This window comes from Geotrypetes seraphini, chromosome 2 (assembly GCF_902459505.1).
Source record: "Geotrypetes seraphini chromosome 2, aGeoSer1.1, whole genome shotgun sequence".
Lineage (NCBI taxonomy): Eukaryota > Metazoa > Chordata > Amphibia > Gymnophiona > Dermophiidae > Geotrypetes > Geotrypetes seraphini.
This window is the reverse complement of record NC_047085.1, coordinates 183,980,120-183,998,106: the sequence shown is the minus strand read 5'-3', so window position 1 is coordinate 183,998,106 and position 17,987 is coordinate 183,980,120. Positions and strand designations below refer to the sequence as shown.

The 17,987-nt window shown below is 45.8% G+C and overlaps 1 protein-coding gene across 1 annotated transcript in view; it reads right to left on the bottom strand.

The window, feature by feature from the left end:
• The window catches only part of RIPOR2 (RHO family interacting cell polarization regulator 2), a 183,813-nt gene that overhangs the window by 49,293 nt on the left and 116,533 nt on the right, over positions 1-17,987 (bottom strand). Inside the window, exons 12-13 of the mRNA XM_033934958.1 lie at positions 14,569-14,695; positions 3,012-3,689 (exon numbers count right to left, since the gene is read on the bottom strand). Coding sequence (XP_033790849.1) covers positions 3,012-3,689; positions 14,569-14,695 — 805 coding nt within the window. The remainder of the gene's footprint in view (positions 1-3,011; positions 3,690-14,568; positions 14,696-17,987) is intronic.

Here is a 17,987-nt window from a genome sequence, read left to right as displayed (position 1 = left end):
CCCCTTCCTCAAAAAAATCCTAGCAGGTACATGGTTAATATGCCAAATTTTATAAATGAATATGCTAACATTTGATAAGGCCTCTTATCTTTGCTGTCTCACATAGAATTTGATCCTCTGTTACAAATGTGACATATTGTTCAATAAATCAATAATCAAGACTCATTTTAGAACAGCCCACATCACTAATAATAAAACCCTAAGCGTGCATGCGCACTCCTACCTGCGTGATCCCTGCCTCCATGATCAGTAGCTCCGTGGCCGGCAGAGAAATGTTAGTACGGGTTCGGCGCGTGCGTATTTGGTGGTTTACAATGAGTACGCGCGTGGCGGTTTACTGTGTGCCAGTTGCCCGTTAGTTAAAAAAAAAAAAAGGTAGGTGGGAGAAGGGGCACAATAAACAGACAGGCAGAGGGCAAGGACATTGACAGACAGACAGAAATAGAGACACACACACTGAAAGACAGGTAGGTGGGAGTGAAAGACACACAAAGAAGGGCTATTGCTGGACACTCTCTCAGGGAAGAGGTGCTGCTGGACAGGGGGAGCAGGCAAAGGGTGGTGGAGGGGAGGTGGTGGACATCCGAGGAGAGAGAAAGAAAGAAAGAAAGACAGACAGACAGCGGCCAAGGAGAGAGAGAGACAGAAAGAAAGAAAGACAGACAGAAAACGGCCAAGGAGAGAGAGAGAAAGAAAGAAAGACAGACAGACACATCTATTCTAGTACCTGTTAATGTAACGGGCTTAAAGAGCTGTTAACAATAAAAGGAGAGAGAGAGTGTCTGTGTGTGTCTCTGACCCTGGGAAAATGATACACTTCCATTTACAGCTGTTATTTGTATACAAATCCTTCCCCAACTCCACTTCTCCAGGATCACCCCTTCTCATTGCAGGTCAAACTTTAGTGGCAATTCTACAAACTGAATCCTAAAAAGTAGCCAACAATCGTGTGCATAAGTTATAGATTAATAGCACTAACAGGTGTGATTGACTGCACTAACTAGCATTTAGATGCCTAAGTGCTAGGCACTAAAGCCTCAATTCTATATACAGTGCCTACAAATTAGGTGCCGAGGAAAGCAGCATCTAGTGTCTGTCAATCTTCGCTTAGGCGCCACTTATAGAATCACGTCTAACGGCGCCTAAAATGGGCTAAAGCATTTTTATTTTAGGCACCCCTATTTATGTCTGGGCTTTCTTGGCCTAAATACTGGCACCTAAGTTAGGTGTCTAAGTCCATTTTAGGCACCTACATAGACAACACACCAAAGATCCGCCCACAATCCGCCCTTAACCACACCCATTTTCTGGTAGGCGCCTTGGGCTAGGTGTCAATCCAGACCTGGTAGGCGCCTCCCAAGTTAGGTGCCTACCACCCAAATAATTTAAAATTAAGCTAATTATCAAACCAATTAAGCTTGTTATCAGCAACAATTAAGCCTATTAAATAATTAAGTTAGGTGTCTAGATCAGTTAGGCATGCCAGTGTAGTTGCCTAACTTCATGTGACGTTTATAGAATCTGGGCCTGATTCTATATAGGACACCTACATTAGGCGCCACCAAGCTGCCTAGTGATGCCTAAGTTCGCGATCCAATCGGACAATACAAAAAAGAAAAATCCAACGAAGTCTGTAGTTCACCAAGCAGCAAGCAAACAACAAAACAAAAACTGCAGATAGATATGTACAAAATGCAGGCAATGTTTATTATACCAGTAATTAAATGCAAGGGACCCGACACGGTCCGTGTTTTAGATAACACGCCTTCCTCAGGGGTACTAATGGATATAAATATCAATCCTAAGAATATACAATTGATATTTGGAATTACTACTTAAATGGATAAAAATGGTGTAGCCTGGTGATAAATTAATAGTGTGTTTGCACTTTACAGAGGCAAAATGATGTGACATGGTGATAAAGTGATAGTGTGTTTGTCTTACAGAATATATAAGGTCCAATGTCCCTATATAGTTTAAACATACTTGTGTACTGTACAGTGGTGCTAATCCTTTGAAACTATAGGTGTATAGTAGTGCAAAACTAATGGTGTAAAATAGTGCAAAGCATGATACACTGAAAAGAAGAAAGAAGAAAATATAATTATTGGTGATCAAATCAAATAAGGTAACCAAAGAAATAAAAGTGCATCATGCTGAACTTCGGGATCCACACAGAACTTTTTTTTAAATTGGCTTAATCAGCATGGTAATTGACCATGGTGGTTTTCAGCCAATCAATCAAACAAACAAACAAACATCAATTAATTTAATAATTCAGCACTGAATAGTAACGTATTTAAATTGGTTTTGGGGCCCGTTGACATCTTTTATTACTTCTCTGTAGTTGGTTTTGTCTTTAATTTCTGTGCCATTTCCTTACACATCCAGGGTGGGATTGTACTTTTGTATTATTTTAAATAAGGGTAGGTTATTGAAAGAGTATATACTTTGTGTTATTGTTTAATCAGTGGGTGGGTGGGTGGGATAAAATGATTGATTTTGAATATCTGTAAGTTGAAAGTGCTTTTCTTGACTTGTTATATGTTCTTATACCTGGGCATTGCACTGTTAGTATTTGAAAATGAATAAAGATTTTATATTTAAAAAAAACCAACAAAACAACCATGCATTCAAAATTAAAAAAAAAAAAAAATTTGGCACCGAACCGACATTCAGGGCTCCTTTTATTAAGGTGCGCTAACGTTTTTAGTGCAAGCACAAGATTAGTGCACGCTAGCCAAAAAATTACTGCCTGCTTAGAAAGGAGGTGGTAGCGGCTAGTGCGTGTGGCATTTTAGCGTGCGCTAAAACTGCTAGCACACCTTTGTAAAAGGAGCCCTCAGTCTGTATACACACAGGCCCTGATTCTATAAACGGCATCTAACTCAGATAAAGCACTGATTTAGCTTTGGAAATGGCTTTTGCAATGTATCCTTCTGTGACTGCACACAGCCACTGATGCTGAGGTATTTATCTATAAAAGATGTATTACTTGTAAATATGCTTACCTTTAAAATATCTTCCAAATCCATTAACTTCTGTTCCAAGGCCTGAAATTCTTTATAAAGGTCTTTATGAGGCTCCAGAGCCAGAAGAAGCCCTTGAAGGGCTTCTTCTAAGCTTCCATCTAAATATGACTTGTATCCTTCCGATTCACAGCTTACAGAGCCCTCATAGTGTGGCTTGTCCTGTGTCCTTGGCCCCTCTGTTGAGGTCAGCCTTTTTACCAGTTGCTTGGTAATGTTCCCTTCAGAGGTATCCAGTTCTACAGGCTTCAGTTCAGAAACCTCATCAGGGTCTTGTAAAAGCGATACCGAGACACAGGTATCTAAAAACAGATTGTCACTGGCTGGAGCTGGATGCTCATGACTGACACTGGATACTGCTGCCTTGGCTTCTTCCCTCTGATCAAGATGATCTAATGGTGTGGGCAAGTCTTTCTCCTGAAGCACTGGGTCTGTAGAGGAGTTGCCTGTGGATGGGTGATTTGATGTCATGTCTTTGGTAGTGAGACCTGGAGGAGTGATGGTAATTTCAGGGTTGGAAACACCAAGGGCCACTGAGGAAGCAGTTGATTTGGAGGGTGGAGTGCAGTCACCATTGTGGAGATCACCAAAACTGAGAGACAATGGTCTTTTCTCATTGGTGGCCTCACCATTTTCAAAGACATCATCAGGCAAATTAGACTGAAAAGGCAATAAAGAGAAAAAAAAAGTCTTAAAAAAAACCAACAACCAATAATCCAATTAATGAAAAGCCATGATTTTATATTGCTAGAACAAATGAAATAAAATATGATAAAGTCAAAGAAAACCCTCAGCTAGGAAGCCCAAAGATAGGATGAGTCAAATAAAGTTTTACTGCCTTGGTTTAAGGCGGTTTATAAATTTTAAAATAAATAAATAAGGCTGTGGTCTCAAACTCCAATCCTTGGTTTGGATTTTGGGATAAACAAACTACGTGGGGGTAGGGGTGCTGAAAAATTCTCAGCCCAAACAACCAACTTCCTAAATTCTGAGTATTATTTTGCCACTGTAGCTGTAAAGAGTGCTATCTTATAAGTGCCAATTTGCAGAACCAAAATTTTATGTTTTGACATTGTTTCAGATCATTGATTGAACCATATCCACATATTCTCTTCTTGGTTGGGCTGAGAACTTTTCAGCACCCCTTCATATATAAAGATTAGAGCCACTCTAAACAAACTAATCTCAGACTAAATCCCAAATTCTGAGCACCACCGTATTTATGAATGGATTTAATAGTGCCTTTGATCACAATGACTTACGAATTACAAAATAAAGTCAGTGGTACAACTGGCTATTAGACTAGAACGGTGAATGGTGGAAGTGACCTAACAGGTAGCAAAAGTGAGTTTGGAGACATGTGCCCTTAGATGTGAATGGAAGGTGGGCAGTGATGGAGAATCTTGGAATTCTGAAAGGAGATTGTTTCAAAGATGTGGTGCTAGGACAGAGAAGGCAAAGTAATATAATGAAAATTGTTTGGAGTAGGGTACAGGGTGGGTCTGGAAAGTGTAGTTACTTACCTGTAACGTTGGTTCTCCGTGGACAGCAGGATAGTCAGCCACATATGGGTGTTGTCCCAACACCTCCCAATTTGCAGATAAGCTCTCCAATAGCTCAGAGAGATTTTTTTTTTTTTTTGTCTGAGCACGTGCAGTGCCCGGGCCCCACTGGGCATGCCCGAGCACTACCCATTTCTCCCTGCTTCCCCCTAATCCCCAGGATGTTCCTAGCTGTGGCCGGGTCGGCCGTATGGGGAGGCGGGTGGGTTGTGTGGCTGACTATCCTGCTGTCCACGGAGAACCTACGTTACAGGTAAGTAACTACACTTTCTCCTAGGACAAGCAGGATGAGTCAGCCACATATGGGTGACTCCCTAGCCGAGGGATGTACCGACTGGACCTGCGCCTTAGCGCTTTGTGCATCCCTCGCCTGGCTGTGGAGGCTGAGCCTGGCAGGGTAATCAGGCAAAGCAGGTAAAGTTGTGGAAACAAGGTTTTAGATAAAGTGCTGTGTTAACTGAGCAATAATACTCACAGAACAATGAACTGGTCAATGACAATCAATGAACAGTGAGAAACCAACTGGTCAACAGTGACCATTCGTACTTGCATGTGAGAATTCATACTTGCCTATTCCACCTTCAGTCTAGACAGGAGTGCTGGAAGACCTACTTAACTCACAGACCAGCGAAAACTGGTCAATGACAATCAATGAACAGTGAGAAAACCAACTGGTCAACGGTGACAATTCATAACTGGTCAATAGTGACAATTCGTACTTGCATATGAAAATTCATACTTGTCTATTCCACATTCAGACTAGACAGGATTGCTGGAAGACCTTCTTAACTCACAGAACAGTGAAATTGGTCAATGACAATCAATGAACAGTGAGAAACCAACTGGTCAACAGTGACAAATCGTACTTGCATGTGAGAATTCATACTTGCCTATTCCACATTCAGTCTAGGAAGGAGTGCTGGAAGACCTACTTAATCAATATCTATAACACCCTACTTGAACAGTATTTGTCGATATTTATAACACCCTACTTGATCAGTGTTTGTCAAGGCTGTGCTAGTGGTTGCTGTCCCTCCCGGGAGGGAAGAGCCACTTCCAAGACTGCTCGGCCGAATGCATTTGGAGCGTGGAATGCTATGTCGAGGCAGTAGTGCTTGGTGAAGGTGTGCATGGAGGACCAAGTGGCTGCATCGCAGATGTCCCCTATTGGTGTGTGGTGCAGATGTGCCGTTGTGTTGGCTATGGTTCTGCGCTGGTGGGCGTTGGCTCCCACCTGCGGTTGATGCTGCGCTTTTCTATAGGTGAAGGGGATGCACTCTTATATCCAGCGCGAGCGCCTGCATTTGGTGGCCGGAAGTCCTGGTCTGTTTTGGTCGTAGGAGACGAACAATTGAGGCTTGTCTAATCTGCTGCATAGTCAGGGCCCGCACACAGTCCAGGAGGTGTTGCTGAGGTGGCAGTGTGCCTCCCTGTGGGGAGATGTAGAGTGCCGGGAGGCACGCTGAAGCCACCTTCGGCAAGAATCGGGGGTGGGTTCTGGGTACCACCCTGTTCTCATGAGGGAGTGTGTCGGTAGACACAATGGTCAGGGTTTTACCAGCCAGGAATACGGGATCTGCCTCCCCCAAAGGTTTGAAGGGGTCGAGGTGAGATGATGCGGCACCAAGTTGAGGTCCCATCCGGGCGGTAGTGGTCTGACCGGTGGGTGCAGATTGGACAGTCCCTTCATGAAATTTTGTGATTACTGGATGTGTCGACACTGGTTTGCTGTCTAGGCCAGCGTGGTATGCCGTGATTGCACTTAGGTGGACCTTGATGGAAGTGGGTTTTAGGTCCCCCTGAGATAAGCTCAGTATGTACTGCAGGATGTCCGGTATGGGGCAGTTGTAGGGGTCTCGCTGCGTGTCTGTGCACTGGTAGCGGAACCTTCTCCCTTTCAACCCATAGCGTTTTCTGGTTGAAGGTCTTCTGGCTGCCATAAGAGTGTGCTCCACGTCTTGTGGTAGGTTCATCCTCTCATCATCCATGCGGTCAGAGCTAAGGAACGCAGGTCGTGGTGGAGGGTAAGGTTCCCGCGTTGTGTAATGAGAACTGCACTGATCGGGAGTGGGGAGAGGTGGGTGAACCGCTATCCCTTGCCGGAACGGGAACCATGGTTGCAGGAGCCCGAAAAGGGCAATTATGATCACCGTTGCTCTGTCCTGAAGAATCTTCTGCAGGACTTAGGGTGTTCCAACTCACAGACAGACCGTCGGGGCTGAGACGGCGATGGGTTGATCTCTTTGCGCAGAAGGTCGAGTATTTTGAGTTCGGTTCGGTTGCAAACAGGTCGATGCTCGGTGTGCCCCAGGTGCTGAAGATCTTCTTCATCGCCGCTGGGTTGAGACACCACTCATCGGGATCCAGCTGGTGGCTGAGTCTTTCTGCCAGGTCGTTCTGCTCCCACAGGAGGTAAGTTGCCTGGATGGGGCATTGAATGGAGTTGGAGAACTCCCACATGTGGCAAGCTTCCTTGCATAGCGAGGTTGACCCTGTCCCTCCCTGTTTGTTGATATAGTGCAAGGCCACCTGGTTTTCTGTTTGGGTGAGGACTGCCCTGCCTGTTTGAAGGTTTCGAGGGCATTCCCTAAGGCCCTGAGCTCCAGTAGGTGGGTGGTCAGAGGTTGGGTACACTGGTCCCAGTGACGTCTGAGGTGCCCTTTCAGGGATCACATGAGTAGTCTGGTGTGCTGCACAACAAAGACCGGAGCGTGCTGACGATGAGCTGCTGGCAGGGATGCACTGGGCCAGGGATGTCATGGCGTCGATCTGGTAGTCCTGTAGGACGGCCTTGGTCTGCGTGGTGTCGATGACTGCCCAGATGAACGATATCCCCTGGGTGGGTATCAGGTGGGATTTCATGTAGTTGATGAGGAACCCCAGTTCTTGGAGGAGGGTTATGGTGATTGACGGGGCTGCCAGCTGTCGAGATAAGATAGGACGCGCACCCCTTGAAGGCGAGGATGTGCCACTGCCATGCACTTTGTGAACGCTCTTGGAGCCGTTGAGAGTCCAAGGGGCAGGACCTTGTACTGGAGGCGTCTGTCTTGGCTTTAGAAGTGACAATGCCTCCTGTGGGCTGGGTGCATGGGATACTAGCCAATACTCGGGCTGTAACAGGGCCAAGACTGTACCCAGAGAGTGTATCTGGACCTTGTGTATGCATCTGTTGAGCTTACGGAGATCCAGGGACGAGCGTTGTCCTTGTCCATGGTGACGCGGGAGTTCCTGGAGTAGAAACCCCTTGGTGATCTCCTCTGTTCGTCACCGCCTCTATTGATTCTGCCGAAGCAGGTCCTCTCCTTGCTGCAGGAAAGTTGGGTCATCAGATGGAGGGTGCCCCGCCCACTCAGGGGGAGGGGGGGCGGGAGTGGAGATGAATTCGGAATCCCTGCTTGATGATGCTGAGGGCCCACTGGTCAATGGTGATCCTGGGCCAAGCCTTCGCAGACAATCTGATCCTACTGGGCCGGAGGGTGGTCAAGGTTCTGTTTTTGTCTTGGGGAGAGGGCTGCCCTTGGATGCCCCTGCCCCTCGGGCGGTGCTTGTTTGCATAGCAGTTATGTTACTGTTGCGAGCGCTGGGGCACAGACTGCTGCCAGTGTGGACTGGCTCAGTTGTGAGCTGGAGTCTCTATTTTATTTAATTTATTTATTCCCTCTCACTGGCCTTCTGATAAAGCCGCATCTGGAACTGGAGCGCAGCAATTCGTGCGCTCAGCATTGCGCCCTCGAAGGTCTTTTTCCCCGTGGAAACCAGGGTTTTTCAGGTCCTTCCCTGACGGGGGTTGGAGGGGGGAGTCGTGCTGCCCTGTTTCTCTTAAGCTACCACAATGTCCATGTATGGCTGCTGCGGGTTGTCGAATCCCTGGGCTGGAAAGATCTGGTACTTCAATCCCAGTCTCCTTGATGTTGGTTGCCCTGAGGAGGGAGTCAGCCAAATCTTGTCTCTGCAGTCCAGGAGGTTCTTGTGGACTGGAATCGCCACTGCCTGTGTGAAGTACTGGTACTAGTAGTTCAGGCCTTGTAGTACTCTGTCTTGGGTACTTGTTGTCCACCCACGTGGATCTTGAGAAAGGCTGTGAGTTTCTGGAGGGACTTGGGTTGAGTCCTCGTTTGTGGTTTTTTTGGTTTTTTTTTTTAGTAAATATTTATTTATTTTTGTGGGTGGTGACTCGGGGCTTGGCTGGAGGCTGGTGTGTAGCTTGTTCCTCCGTTGCTTGGGTGCATGGCATGCCGCTGAACCACGCCATGTTGTTGTGCGTGGCTCCCTCTAAAAGGGGGCATAGTGGGGAGTGTAGCCCGCTGAGAGAGGAGTGGGTCAGCAGGAGGATTAACTGTGGCTGCTGGTCCCACCCCTGGTGGTTCGCAGGTTCATGTGCTGCTCCACTTGACTGGTTGGGTGGCTCCATGTACCCCACCGCCCTTCTCTGTCCTTCTTGAGAGGGGGGGAGAGCCTGCAGAGAAGGGGCAGGATGCACCCCTTCATCTGTGCCAGTGCTCCTGGCTGCGTTTCCCACTGTGCCTGGAGGCAGAGAAAGAGGAGTGATAATGCCTCTTGAGTGGGCTTCTGCTGCTGTACTGCCTATTGTATGTTAAACTGTACAGCGCTGCATATGCCTTTCAGTGCTATAGAAATCATGAATAGTACAGAGTCCCTCATGCTAGCTGGAAAAGCACTCTGCCTAGGTTTTATGAAGAGCAAACAGCTTTTTAGACTGAGGAGTTTCAAACCCCCACCTTTGGAGAGGCATGGTCTGACATGCCGCATCTCTGATGATATCAGCACCCTGCTGAGAAAGGCAGACTTCTCGTTCCCAACATGAGAGGGGGAGGGGGGCGGGGTGGGAAAGGTGTGAATTGTAGACTCTGCAGGACCCCAAGAGGGAAAGAAACATCGAGTTGGTTTTTTTTTTTTTTTCAGCATGTCCTTTATGAGCTGAACTCTGGGGCAGCATGTCTCCTACTGGGGGGAGAGGACTGCAGGTCCCCTCCAAGGGAAAGAAGCATGGGAGATTCTTTCTCCTTAAATTCAGATTGGGAGGAGGGTGGGGCAGAGCCCTCGGGGCTGCAACAGATTATCAGAGGTTTTCCCAAAAACAAGCAGATAGGACTTACCTTTGAACCCTAATCGGCTCCCTGCAGAGGCTGGCTGTAAGAGGCAGCATGCCGTCTGGAGGGTGAAAGCCCCGATCTGTTGCTTGCAGAGGCTGTGGATTTACGCAGCAGCATGCAAGACTCCTATCGGCTGCCCTGCAGAGGATGGCTGTGCGTGGCAACATGCAGGGATTCCTGGAGAGATCTCTCGGTCTGGTGAGACTCCTATCGGCTGCCCTGCAGAGGCTGGTTCTAAGCGGCAACATGCAGGGACTCCGGGAGATATTTCTCTACCGGGCCAAGTGCAGGCGGGGGGATTAGCTGAGCCAGGGCATCCTGGAGGCTCCTTGCCACTGTAGCTTGTGGATCCCCCGCTGCTGCATTCTGATGAGGATGGCTGCTGGAGGAAGATTCTCGGGCCTCACTTCTCTTCATGCCCTGCAGAGGCTGGCTGTAAGCAGTAACATGCAGGAACTCCTGGAGAGATCTCTCGGTCTGGTGAGACTCCTATCGGCTTCCTGCAGGGGCTGGCGGCTAGCGACAGCATGCAGGACCTCCGGGAGAGATTTCTCGACCGGGCAAGTTGCAGTCAGGGGGGTTGACTGAGCCAGGATGTCCTGGAGGCTCCTCACCGGATTCGTCTGTGGATCCCCCCGCTGCTACGCTCTGATGAGGATGGCTGCTGGAGGAAGATTCTCGGGCCTCACTTCTCTTCATGAAGTCTCTCAGTGCCCTCTTCCTTAGCTTGCGTGCACGTGGTGACATGTGCGCACAATGCAAGCCACACGGAAACCTCGAGCGCCGGATCCAATCAGTGGGCGCACAATTCATGAGGATCCAGTGTGTTCATCCTCCTCCTGCATCCCAGTTGTTTCTTTAGATGATTCAGGCATCTTCAAGTTGATGAGTAGAAAAGTTGTAATGGAGAGCTGTAGAAAAATCCGACCGATGGGAACGGGCGGAAACTAAAGACTGGGGATTAGGGGGAAGCAGGGGGAAATGGGTAGGGCTTGGGCATGCCCAGTGGGGCCCGGGCACTGACGTGCTCAGAGAAAAAAAAAAAAAAAAAAATCTCTCTGAGCTATTAGAGAGCTTATCCGCAAATTGGGAGGTGTTGGGACAACACCCATATGTGGCTGACTCATTCTGCTTGTCCTAGGAGAACTGGGTATTTAAAGTGTGAAATGGGCAGTACTGGAAAATGATAGAGGTAGAGGGTTGCCAGGCCATAAATATTATGGAAAGATAAAAATAAGAATTTGAGTGGGTTTGGTATTTCATAGGCAACCACTGAAGGTAGGATCAGAAGGGAGAGGCCAGGGAATAGCAAAGAAGTGAAGAAAGAAGGCATTCTGCCAAGCTTTGAAAACACTAAAGAGCATGGCCCAGTGGGTGCAGAGGGACCTAGATTCAAATTCATAATCTTATTTTTCATCTTCAAGAATATTTATGGCCTGGCAATCCCCTACCTCTGCTCTATCATTTTCCAGTACTGTTCCATCTCAAAAAAGATATACACTTCTCCCTCAATATTTACAGGGGTTAGGGGGCAGAGCCGGCCTGCGAATATTAAAAAAACCGCAAATAATATTCGGGCCAGTTCTGACCCAACCCCCGCCTTTCCCTGGAATCCCAGACCTTACCTTAAGCCCTCCGGGACTCCCCAGAACCGTACCTGGTAGTCTAGTGGGCTTTCGGGGCAGGAGTGATCTTCCTACGCTCCTGCCCCGTGCAGATCACTCATAGGAAATGGCTGCTGTGAGCTCCCGTCATAGTCTCGAGAGACTATGGGAGCTACGGGAGTTCAAGGCAGGCATGGGGCAGGAGCGTAGGAAGATCGCTCCTGCCCCGAAAGCCTGCTAGACCACCAGGTAAGGTTCTGGGGAGTCTCAGAGGGCTTAAAAATAGCCCCAAAAATTAAAAATGATTTAAAAAAAAAAAAAAAAATCGCGAGTAACCAAATCCGCGGATACTGAAACCGCGGATTTGGAGGGAGAAATGTAGTGGAATTAGAAAAGGTACAGAGAAGGGTAATGAAAATGATAAAAGGGGGATGAGACAGTTTCCCCATGAGGAAAGGCTAAAGTAGTTAGGGCTCTTCAGCTTGGAGAAGAGATGGCTCGGGGAGATATGATAGAGGGCTATAAAATACTGAGCGGAGTGGAACAGGTAGAAATGAATCACTTGTTTACTCTTTCCAAAAATACTAGGACTAAGGGGCATGCGATGAAGCTACTAAGTAGTAGATTTCAAACAAACCGGAGAAAATATTTCTTCATTTAACCTGTAATTAAACTCTGAAATTTGTTGCTGGAGAATTTGGTTAAAAAAGTTAGCTTAGCAGGGTTTAAAAAAGGTTTGGATAATTTCCTAAAAGAGAACTCCATAAGCCATTATTAAGGTGGCTCGGGGAAATCCACAGCTTATTCTTAGGATAAGCAGCATAAAATCTGCTTTTCTCCTTGGGATCTTGCCAGGCACTTGTGACCTTTTGGAAAGAGGATATTGGACTTAATGGACAATAGGTCTGACCCAGTTTGGCAATTCTTATGTTCTTACCCCACTCCAAACAATTATCATATTCCTTTGCTTTCTATGTCCTAGTGTGTTGATTAAAGCTACCACAGTTTCCAACCATCCTCCTTTTGAAAGTTCAAATGAGCAAAATTTAGCTGGCTATGACATGAACAGTTCAGAAAGCATACCAGATTTCTATGTATGAAGTTGCTATTTTGTTTGGTTTTAAGACTCTTCTCAAATCTTAAAAAACATAGAATGCTAAAGGCTTTCTCACGTATGAACATTTGCAGGGGCTCAATCCATGCAGAGAGATTTTAGGGGTTCAGAATGAATGGATGGATTTTTCTCAGAAATGCTATATCCTGGGCATTTAAGGAAGCAAAATAAGTAGGTGTGGAAAGACAGATAGGGCAAAAATCACCCAATGCTATTTTGCTGATTGTAGTCAATAGTTGGGTACTGTATCGTTACATTTGTGGTCCAAAATATCCAGATTTAAATAAAGATCCAATGCATTTTTGTTTACAGATGAATATGGAAGTCAGAACTGTAGCACATATAAAATCCCAAGCAGCTATATTTCCTTCATGGAAAACATTTTCCAGCACATAATATAGCAAAAAAAAGCACAAAGGATTTCAATGAACTTTCACTTTCCTGCTGAAGTAACACAGGACTTTGAGATTACTCTCTGTGCTCGGGCTTTAGGACTGATTCTGATCCCCAAAGTTTGGTAATTGTATTTTGTTCATTGGCCAACCCCTGATGTAAGCGTTGTATGCCGAAACATGGTTCGTATTGGGTCAATAAAGATAAGTCCATGTTCATTGAGGTATTTTGTGCTTTTTTTTTTTTTTTGCTGTATTGTGTTTGGCGTGTTCCAAACATTTCTCACTAGCAATCAGCAAAAAAGAAAAGAATGGAAAAGTGCAACTCCCCCTCTCAAAAAAAATCCTAGTACATGCACACTTGACCCATACCACCCATTCACCACACACATCTTCCCCCTCCTCCTTCCCTCCTCCCCCAGCCAACTCACATATCGCTCACAGCCTGTGCTAGGCCTCAACCTGAGCGATGGCAGATCACTAAAAGAGCGACTTCTTCTCAGCTTGTCAAAGAAAGTGTCCTGTAGGGCTTCCAGAACTGACAGCCGTAGCCTGTCTTGTGGAGGGTGCAGCCAGTTCTTTATTAGTTAAAGCAAGAAGGGGGAGTTAGTGAATGCATACAGGCACAAGTGCCAGACTCAGACATGGTTTTAAATATGATAATCTTGGAAGGTTATATAATCAAAGCTTATAACGGGACTGATCTTGATTTTTCTTAAGAACTTTGGGCTAGATTCACAAAGCAAACCGATTGTGTACTGATCGGTTTGCGATCACTTTGCGACTCCGCTCCCATTCACTAACCTTACTCCCGATCCGATTCCTGCCCGATCCGATCTGCGCATGCATATGAGGGGGAACGGCATGCAAATATAGGAAGGAAGCGATTCACAAAAGAAAACTTCAGGAACACCGACTAGGCTGGCCGATCAAAAGAAGCGACTGCTGGGGACCAGTCTCTCACTGCTTTTCCGACTGTCCTGCTCTCTACTCTCTGCCTGAAATCCCAGCCCTGCAGCCCTGAAACTATCCTCTCTTCTGCCATGCTGCCCTGCTCTCTTCTCCCCTTGCCTGTCTTTAGTGCTTATTGGGCAAGCTGACATGTCCTCTCTGCTCCCCCTGGCTCTGCCGCCTTCCCTACAGTGCCGCCTTCCCTACAATGCCGCAGTGCAGCCCCACTTTAAACCTGCAGGCTCGCACTGCAGGGAAGGTGGCAGAGAGCAGGAGAATCTGCGCGGCAAGAGCAGGGCTTGGAAGGGGAGAGAAGGAGTCGGCGCGCATCAAGTAAAAGTTAAAAATTTTTTAAAAAAAGTCGTGGCTGGATGGGTCTAGACGCATGCGCAGACCATCTACAGATGGTCTGCGCATGCATCGGGATCGGAGACCTGCGATACGTGCCGGCAGATGGGGGCGTTCCTCCGATCGCTCCCATCTGCATATTAGAGTTTAGGGAATTCATCGGACCTGCTCGGATCGGGCCCAATCGGGCAGGTTCATGAATCTAGTCCTATGACTAAAACTATTATAGCACAATTGCAATGATGTGGTACTCTGATCACACTTATAAGGCTAACAGTGCAGACAATGCTTCACTCACTAATGAGAATCAGGGTAAACACTTGGAGGTGTAAGTCAACAGCCTCACAGAAGTGCCCATAAGAGACAGAATAAATGAGCCTAGACTGTGCAGTGTTTACTAAAGCCATTGAAGCTCTCATTAGACAAACACTCATGGCCCCCAAATTATACTTACAAAGAAGGAGTGTTCCTTGAAGGTTGGAGTTTCTGGAGTCCCCTGGCTGTATATGGAAGCCCTTCTTTGGAGAGCCGCCTTGTTTACATTGCCTGTGGATGGGGTCAGGTCCTCACTGTCAAAAGGACTGCAAAGCAACATTACTTTCTTTAGATCATGAAAGAGTGGCCTCCTCAGTATATACACTGTACACTGTTTCCAACCTTTTTCACATCATAGTGTGTTCATTTCAGATCAGAAACATTTAAGCAGGAAAATATGCACAGAGATATTTATAATACAGCTATGCATACCATGCAGCATTTCAGATGGGAACCCAATTAGCAATACTCATCCAGTATCATTTAAAAATGCTACTGTTAGGCAATTAAAAAAAAAATTATTTAGGCTACCTCACTTTTATTACTCTGAGTCCTTGGAAGCATGAGAGTCAGTTACCTCATATTGCTTGGATCTGATTGGTTCATATTGACTGTGATTCCATAAATGACATCACACATCCTGGATTGGTAATCGGTAGCATGGAATGCTGCTACTATTTGGGTTTTTGCCAGGTACTTGTGACTTGGATTGGCCTCTGTGAAGATGGGATACTACTGGGCTAGATGGACCATTGGTCTGACCCAGTAAGGCTATTCTTATGTTCTTATCACACATCCTGCATAAACCAATCAGAGCCCATTCCATGCGAAGTAATTTTTGATGCTGGCAAGAAAGTCACAATCATGTTGACTATGATTCCTTAAATGACATCATACACGCTGCACAAATCAATCAGAACCTATTCCAAGTGAAATAATTCTAGATGCTGTTCTGGAACAAGGCTGCTCCCGGAGGTATACCACAAGGCAGCTTCTTGGAGAGGTTGGAAAATAAAGAATCAGCAGTAACCATTTTTAACTGATAAAGCATGGGCACTTGAGAAATTCTTAACAGTACCAGTTGGGTATGGCTCTCTTATGTATTCTGCTCAAGATGCTAAGAACAGCTGTTCCCAGAAACAAATCTAAAATCCCAACATTATCCTTCCCCACACATACACCCGGATCTTGAAATCTTTTCTTTTTTCTTCCTTCTCTTCACTATCATCCAGGTCTCTTACATTTTGCTGGAGTCTCTTTAGCCAGCAAAATGTATCTTAAACATCAGCATCATAAACATTCTCGTCCCTGATTCTTAAATTAAACTACACTAAACCTTAAGTTTGTATACCGCATCATCTCCATAAAGATGGAGCTCTGCACGGTTTACAGGTAATTCAATAAATGAGGGAAGGGCATAATAAGAAATTAGAGGTTATGAAGAGGATCGCTAGCTTTACATTTTAAATAGATAGCTTTACATTTTGGAGAAAAGCTAGGTTTTCAGATGCTTTCGGAATAATTGGAATGAGCCTAGGTTCCGCAGCAGGGCAGGGAGGTTATTCCAAAGCTCAGTGAATTTGAAGAAAAGGGATTTCCCTAATTTCCCTGCATACATGACGCCTTTTAACGAGGGGAAAGATAGCTTGAGTATGTGGGCGGATCTGGTAGTGTCAGGTCTTGAAGAATTCCAGGATATTGGGATTAGGGGAGGAAGAATGCCATGTAGGATCTTGAAAATTAGGCAGGTTAATTTAAAGTGAATCCTAGAAATCACCGGAAACCAGTGAAGTTTTAACAGAAGCGGGAAAACATGATCGAATTTGCTTTTTGCGAAGATCAACCTAGCCGCAGTGTTTTGGATCCGCTGAAGTCTTTGAAGATTTTTTCTTGGTTAGACTTAGATAGATGGAATTACAATAGTCCAGTCTGGAAAGAATGATTGATTGTACAAGGACAGCAAAATGTTGTTGGCAGAAGCAGGATCTCACTTTCCTCACATGTGAAGACTAAAAAAAACATCTTTTTACCAGAGAGTTGAGATGATCATTAAAGGAAAGTGTAGAGTCAATAATGATGCCCAAAACTTTGCATGAGAATTCGATCTGCAGTGTGGGACCAGAAGGTAGTGGAATGAGCGTGGGTAACTGATCTAATTTTGGGCCAAGCCAGAGTAGTTTTGTTTTGGACTCATTCAGCTTCATTTGTACAGAGAGGGTCCAGGATTGGAGTTTCATTATATTTTCGGTGAGGTTAGTGAGGTTTGAATCTATCTCGAGAAGGACAAGGATGTCATCTGCATATGTAAAAAGTGTTTCAAAGGGAGATAGATGGAACAATTTCAAAGAAGACATATAAATGTTGAGAGATCCAAGATGGCGTCAGGCCAGACGCGCTGAGGAGCCGCTCTGAGGACTTTCCCTTAACAATATTTCTTAGTGGGCTACATCACTTACCCGATGCCTAAACGGAGGGGCCGTAGCGCCGCTGGTGCCTCGCGGCTCACTGCCACCCCCGTGGTCGGCGATATCGGGGAACTCCTCAGACGGATGCAGGGAGCATTTTTGGCGTCGGAGGGAGGCCCTCAGAGGAGTAGCGGCGTCAGCGAGGCCGTGGTGATTCCTCCGGGATTGGAGACATCTTTGAGCCCCGACGTTAGGGCGCCGCCCCCGCAGCCTCAGCTAAGCAGCTCTCCAAGGGGTAAGGGAACCCTGGATGTCGGGGCTTTGCCTTCCCCTGAGGCAAGTAGTCCAACACAGAGCCTGCTGACAGGAGCTCTCATGGATATGAGCTCCTTTGAAGAAGCTGAGGAAAAATCATCTAAGGAGAGGCAAGTTAGCCTTCAGGCACAGCGACAAATTAATCAACTGGACGGTGAGCACTATGACACTTCTTTACCTTTAATTTCTTTGGAAAAATCCTCAGAAGTAACTCTGGACTCACTATGGGATCTTATGGCCGGACTAGTGAAGACCATAAGTCCCAAACTTCAGTCAATTGAGGGGAAACTGTCTCAACACTCTACTGAACTTAAAGAACTGAAAAATGAAATGACTGCCTCTAATTCCTCTGTTCAAAAGCTTGAACGGGAAATTAAATCATCTAAACAATTACAGGAAACTTTAATGAAAGATAATATAAATCTTAGGAGAAAGATGGAGAATTTGGAAAACAACTCCAGATACAATAACTTAAGATTAATTAACTTTCCTAGGCTACCGTTGACACCACCTAGAGAAATGTTTAAAAGATATTTTCTTGAAGTTTTGGGGGCCTCAGAAGATTCATTACCTCCTTTATCACGAGTCTATTACTTACCTAATAAGATTAAATTGCAAAAAAGTCGTCGGACCAAGGATTATTGGATGTATCGGAGTTATTGGAAAAATCTGATAAAGAGGCTATAGAACCAAGTACTTTGATTGTAACAGTAGCTCTCTCTATTGATGAAGTTTGGTTGTTAAAACTATTCTTTAAAAATAGACAGAAAGAATTTATGGGTTGTAAAGTGCAGATATTTCCTGATTTATCACGAGAGACCCAAAAGCGTCGCCGTGA